Below are 6,878 nucleotides of genomic sequence, written 5' to 3'. Positions count from 1 at the left end.
CCCCAAGGACACACAGATTAAAAGAAGGGACTGAGGTTGTTAGTCACCCTGAGTAGATTCTGACTCTTGATGGTGGACCTGCTGGAAGGCATCAAGCAAGGGCTTCCATTCAGACAGTCCCACCAAGACGTAGGCTGTTAATTGCTACCCTGTTTTCTGTTCAGGGGTGATCTGTAAATACATAGATGATCCTTAATACGTAAACTTATATTGGTGATTAAATATGAATATTACTTTGACATTTTTTATACTTTAAAAAGTAAATGCAGTTCTCACATCTTAAAACCATGTGATTATATTGTGCCTTGACTACGATATACTTTGAGAAGGTGCATTTTAACATTTGGAGTAAGTGATGAAGACCATATGAAAATGTTTTGTTACCGAGTGATTTTTCTCCCAGTTACTGCACGCCCACTGATAACGTTCACAGGTCTGTTCAGAAGGTGCGTACCTGCGTCTCACCTTGGAGAAGTCATTCTGCTACCTTCTTCCTTTGAGAATAATCTCTTCCTTTTCTGTTACTTTGACAGCCACAAAAGCTGACGGCTTTGCACTGTATTTCCTTGGAGAGTGCAATAATGTAAGTACCTAAATTTAGATTTTGGTGCTCTAGATAAGAAAACGCTTGAAGCTTTTAGAGACATAATTGAATACTTTAAACGCCTTTGTGTCTGTTTTCTGCATGTGGCCATTGCCAGCCGAGAATTTGGCCGATGGGTCAGTGTTCTTTTTGGGATTTTTTTGGTTGTAGTTCAAGGTTTCCCAGGTGCGTAGCATGCTGATACTTTATGTTTTGTATGAAAGATTTCAGCGATGCTAGCTGGGCTGTCACCTTGGAGACTGTTACCTTTTGCATACACCATCTGTAGTCGGATAAATGAGGACAAAAGTTTAGTGTATCCTGTGCGATTATTAAGGCTTTTTAAAATGACTCGGGAGGCATGCAGACTTCCTGAGTCCAGATTCTTGAGGGGCCATGTTCCTTGCTGAGGCCCCCTGAGTGCATCGAGCTCTTCCTGGGCCCCTTTGCAGCTCCTGTGTCCTGGTGGGAGCCTGTGTTACGAGCTCAGGGTCCCCAGAGCACAGCCCACTGTTGAATGCAGTGAGTAGAGGCATTTCAAAAACAGTTCAAGATGTTCAGTGACTGCCACTTGATTTTTGATCAGATATATACAGTAAAACTTGTGAAAGCCAAAAACTATGTAAGACGGAAACCTGTCAGAGATGGCAAACAAATATTTTCCACTAAAATGAGTGAGAGGAAAGTGCTAAGACTTCGCAACACCAAAGGCAGAGCACCTGCAGCACTGGAGAACAAGCAGCCCCTGGGGTTCTGGCACCAACAAGTTTAAAACACTTCAGCTGGGGTGGTTCAGTACGTTACCTGCTATGGCTTTTCTAGCCATAATCTTTTTAACTCCAGCTTTGCAATGAGTGTCTGAGTAGCTGATTGTTAAAGGTACCGACCTGGTGTATTTCTTTTGAACCAGCATGAAGCAATCTTCTGGGAGGTTTGCTCTCTCAGGTGTACAGAATTCTGCTGTTGGGATTGGTTAGTTTGGTCGCCCTGCCAGGCTAAAAAGGAGCCCTCCTAGAGGTAGGAGGAGTCTCTCTGACTGCTGGCTGAGAGACATGCTTGCTGAGAGACATGTGCTACTGAGAGACTGAGAGAAATGGCCTGCTGAGAGACACGGCTGGCTGCTGAGAGACACGGCTGGCTGCTGAGAGACACGGCTGGCTGCTGAGAGACACTGCCGGATGCCGAGGGAGAGGGCCAGCTGAGAGAGACTAAGCATTCCTGAACTTGAATTGTAGCCTGTTGCTTCCGTAATAAACCCCATAATTCGTGAGTTCTGCATGGCCACTGCAGCAAATTATTGAACCCAGCAGAAAGGTTGTGGGTGCTGCAGGAGGAATGGTTGGTGACAAGGTTAGCAAGAGGGCTGGAGGCTGGCAGCATGTCAGGCCTCATAAGAACAGGCCTTGGGCTCCTGATGGTGATTTTGTCTTCCTCGTGTGGAGTTAGAGGAGATCTCAAAGTGCTGCCTTCTTGTCTCTTTAGCAGGTATAAAGCATTTTAGCATAATATTCTGGGCCAGGGATACTGATACTCATAGAATAACTGTCTAAAATCCGCTTACTCCTCAACAGACAAAATGTTTGCTACACTGTTTCTTCAGTATTGGCACTATAATTTGAGGCTTGAGATTTATTTTTTAAAGTGTGGTACTTGTTTTTCTTTTTTTTGATACTATTACAGTAAATAGATGCTATTACAGCAAATAGATACTATTTACAGTAAATCAGCACATTTTAATTGGGCAATACCACATGCCTTTTGCTTTCTTCATGTGTGAGGCCCTGGATGTCGTCTCATAGCTCATCTGGCTTTCGGTCATTGCTGTTCAGTGCTTCAAGTCTGTTCTTCAGGTGAGATATACTCAGGGTCATATTTTGGCTCTTGTGGACTTGTTTTAATTTTCTTTATCTTCAACTTAAACTTACATATGAGCAGTTGATGATCTGTTCCACAATTGGATCCTGGCCTTGTTCTGACTGATGATATTGGGCTTTTCTGTTGTCTCTTTCCACAGATATAGTTGATTTCGTTCCTGTGTATTCCATCTGGTGAGGTCTACGTGTATATGGTGTTTAAAAAGGTATTTGCAGTGAGTAGGTTACTGGCAGTGCAGAATTCTGTCACGTGGTCTCCTATGTCATTTCTGTCACCAGGGCCATATTTTCCAACCACTGGTGCTGCTGCTTTGTTTGCATCTTTTGCATTCCAGTCACCAGTGATTATCGTTACATCTTGATTGCGTGTTTGGTCAATTTCACACGGCAGAAGTTGGTAAAAATCAAGCACATCATACGTGAGCAAAGCAATAGGTCATTAAAAAGACAGCAAAGGAAGAGAAGACCAAAACGGATGTCAGAAGGACCACTGAAACCTGCTCCTGAGTGGAGAGTCGCTAAAGCGAATGGAAGAAATGATGAAGCAAAAGAGCTGAAGAGAAGATTGCCAAGGGCAGCTCGCGGGGACAGAGTAAATTATAATAAGATGTGCTAAGATCTGGGGTTGGAAAATCAAAGGAGAAGAGCACATTTGGCAGTTTTTAAGCTGAAAGAACCGAAGAAAAAATTCAGGCTTCGAGTTGAATATTGAAGGATTCTATGGGCAAAATATTGAATGGCGCAAGAAGCATCAAAAGAAGATGGAAGGAATACACAGAGTCACTGTACCAAAAAGAATTGATTGCTATATTCAGCCATTTCAGGAAAGTAGTATATGATCAAGAACCAATAATAATGATATTGAAGTAAGAAATACAAAGTGCACTGATGGCATTTGCGAAAAGTGAAACTCCAGAAATTGACAGAATACCATTGAGATGTTTCAGTAAATAGATGCAACACTGGAAGCACTCATCTGTGCCAGGAAATTTGGAAGACAGCTAGCAGGCCAACTGAATAGAGAAGATGCATCTTTGTGCCCATTCCAAAGAAAAGTGATCCGGTAGAATGCAGAAATCATCCAGTAATATTACTGATACAAGTAGAATTTTGCTGAAGATAATTCAAAAACAGTTACAGCAGTACATTAACAGGGAACCACTGGAAATTCAGGCCAGATTCGTAAGAGGACGTGGAATGAGGGACTGATGGCAAATGGACCTTGGCTGAAAGTAGAGAATACCAGAAAGGTGTTTACCTGTATTTTATTGACTCTACAAAGGCATTTGACTGTGTGGATCACAATACATTATGGATAACATTGTAAAGAGTGGGAATTCCAGAACACTTGTCCTCATGCAGAACCTGTACAGAGATCAAGAGGCAGTTGTTCAAACAGAACAAGGGAATATTGCATGGTTTGAAATCAGGATGGAAGTGTGTCAGGATTATATCCTTTCATTATACTTACTCAGTCTGTGTGCTGAGCAAATAAGCTGAGAAGCTTGACGATATGAAGAATATGACATCAGGATTGGAGGAAGACTCATTTTCCACCTGCGTTATGCAGATGACACGACCTTGCTTTCTGAAAGGGAAGAAGACTTGAAATATTAACTGATGAAGATTCAAAACTACAGTTTTCAGTGTGTATTACGTCTCAATATAAAAATCCTCACAACTGGGACAATAAGGAACATCATGATACATGCATCATGATAACTAAAGACTGGAGTTGTCTAGGATTTCATTTTACTTGGATCCACAACCAGCATCTGTGGAAGCAGCAGTCAAGAAATCAAAGGACAAAGTGCAATGAACAGATCTGCTGCAGAAAACTTCTTTAAAGTCTTAAAAAGCAAAGATGCCACCTTGAGGACTAAGGTGTGTGACTCAAGTCATAGTCTTTTCCCTTGCCTCATATGCATTTGAAAGCTGGACAGTGAATAAAGACATCCAAAAAGGGATGAATGATTGTGAATTACGGCGTGGGCGATGGATAGTGACTGTACCGTGGCCTGCCAGAAGAACAAGCAGCTTGGTCTGGGAAGATAGGCAGCAGGTGCTTCTTCGAGGTGAGGATGTTCCCAAATGCTGTCTGCTATGGCCTGCACCGTCTTTCTCAGCCATGCTTGATTTTGATTACCATGAACTGGAAATAATACAATTCAAACAGTCCTGTTATTTGGGCTACAAATTGGGAGATAATGGAGAAGCAGAGAAATCCTCCAAATCTTGTATGTCTAATGTAATGTATTACAATGCAGTGCGGTGCAGTATACTGTCATACAGGGTAATGGGCAGTACATTTGTCCATCTGTATTGAGCTCGCTCTCTTCATAAATACATACACACACATACATACACACATATATACATAATAGTCTTGTATGTCTAATGTAATGTAGGACAGTGCAGTGCGGTGCAGTATACTGTAGTACGGGATAATGGGCAATGCATCTATCCATGTGTATCGAGCTTGCTCTCTGCATGCATGCATACATACGTACATACATACATAATGGTCTTGTATGTCTAATGTAATGTAAGACAGTGCAGTGCCGTGCAGTATACTGTAATACGAGGTAATGGGCAGTGCATCTGTCCATCTGTATCAAGCTCACTCTCTACATACATACACATGCATACATATGTACATACATAAATATACATGTATGTCTTGTATGTCTAATGTAATGTAAGACAGTGCAGTGCGGTGCAGTATACGGTAATACAGAGTAATGGGCAGTGCATCTCTCCATCCGTGTTGAGCTTGCTCTCTGCATACATACATACATACACACACATATACATACGTAATAGTCTTGTATGTCTAATGTAATGTAAGACAGTGCAGTGCGGTGCAGTATACTGTAATAGGGGGTAATGGGCAGTGCATCTGTCCATGTGTATCGAGCTCACTCTCTGCATGCATACACGCATACATACATACATACATATATACATACACACATATATAATAGTCTTGTATGTGTAATGTAGGGATCTCTGGTGGCATAGTGCCTAAGGCATCTGACTGCTAACCAGAAGGCTGGCGGTTCAAATCCACCAGCCCCTTCCCGGAAGGAAGGTCAGGCAATCTACTTCTGTAGTGATATCGCCTCGGAAACCCAAGGAGGGGTCACTGTGATTCGGACCCAACTCTACAGCAGTGAGATGTCTAATGTGATACAACACAGTGAGTGCAGTACACTGCAGTACAGGGTAACGAGCAGTGCATCTGTTCATCCATACTGAGCTCGCTGTCTACGTGCATACACACACACACGCATACACACACACGTGAATGTAAAGTAGTCTTAAGGTAGTATCCTGATAATACTGCATTCTTTGAATTTAGCAGTTATACTAAAGGAGGGAGGGCAAACACACTGCTATTGATTCAGTTCCAACTCATAGCAACCTCCTTTGGGTTTCTGAGGCAGTAAATCACTATGGAAGTAGATTGCCCAATCTTCCTTCTGCTGAGTGGCTGGTGGGTTTGAACTGCCAGCCTTCTGGTTAGCACTCAGATGTCTTAGGCACTACGCCACCAGAGGTCATAGTTTATAAAAGTCGTGTGACTTTAAAAATTTCACAATGAATTTCACCAGGTCTCTTTTTTAAAAATTATGCACACACATGAAGCCACATTTCAATTTCCAGGCAAAGGAGGGGTCTGTTTGGTCACCACAAGCTACATAGGGTTATATCTCTTTAGTTTCTACTGCCATCTAGTGTCATGTAAGAGAAATAACTTAATGATTATCTTAAGTCATTTTCTTTCTTACAAATATTGCTAAAATTTAACTGGCTCTCAGTGTCAAGCATTATAATGATCAACTTTGAAAACAAAACCCCTATTTCCTTTATAAATTTCTTCAGACTTTATTTACTTCTATCATTTGTACCTTGATCGTATTGTTAGAAAGGACCATTCCCTGCAGAAAGATATCATGCTTGGTAAAGTAGAGAGTCAGAGGAAAAGGAGACGAGCCTTCCAGATGGACTGGCACAGGGGCTGCAGCGATGGGCTCAAGCATAGTGAGGCTTGTGGCGACGTCCAGGACCGGCAGCGTTTGTTCTCTTGTATACAGGGTCGCTGTTGGTTGGAGCTTACTCAGTGGCACCTAATGACAGTATTGTTCGTTGATGCAGTAATTCAAATTCTTCATCAGTGACAAACGCAAAGTATAGTACAAATTATGAGTATCTTGAAACAAAAAATAAACCAAGACCTGCCTTTCCACATGAGGAGATTGACTGTTGTGTTGTTAGTTGTCGTGGAGTCAGTTTTGACAGTGACCCTGTTCCACCCTCACAGTTTTTACCATGTTTCACCCATTATCACAGCCACTGCCTCAATCCATCTTGTGCAGAGTGTTTCCCTTTTCACTGACCTTTTTCTTTTTTTTACTATT

General features: G+C 42.0%; 1 protein-coding gene across 1 annotated transcript in view; it reads left to right on the top strand.

Annotated features, from left to right (window-relative positions):
• Nucleotides 1–6,878, top strand: part of PDE10A (phosphodiesterase 10A) — a 153,053-nt gene that overhangs the window by 2,189 nt on the left and 143,986 nt on the right. Inside the window, exon 3 of the mRNA XM_007955635.2 lies at nt 534–583. Within this exon, the coding sequence (XP_007953826.2) occupies nt 534–583 (50 nt within the window). The remainder of the gene's footprint in view (nt 1–533; nt 584–6,878) is intronic.

This window comes from Orycteropus afer, unplaced genomic scaffold, assembly GCF_000298275.1.
Source record: "Orycteropus afer afer isolate SDZICR_OR568_19922 unplaced genomic scaffold, OryAfe1.0 scaffold00522, whole genome shotgun sequence".
Lineage (NCBI taxonomy): Eukaryota > Metazoa > Chordata > Mammalia > Tubulidentata > Orycteropodidae > Orycteropus > Orycteropus afer.
Note: the sequence above shows the minus strand (reverse complement) of the source record. Positions and strands in the feature narration are given on the sequence as shown.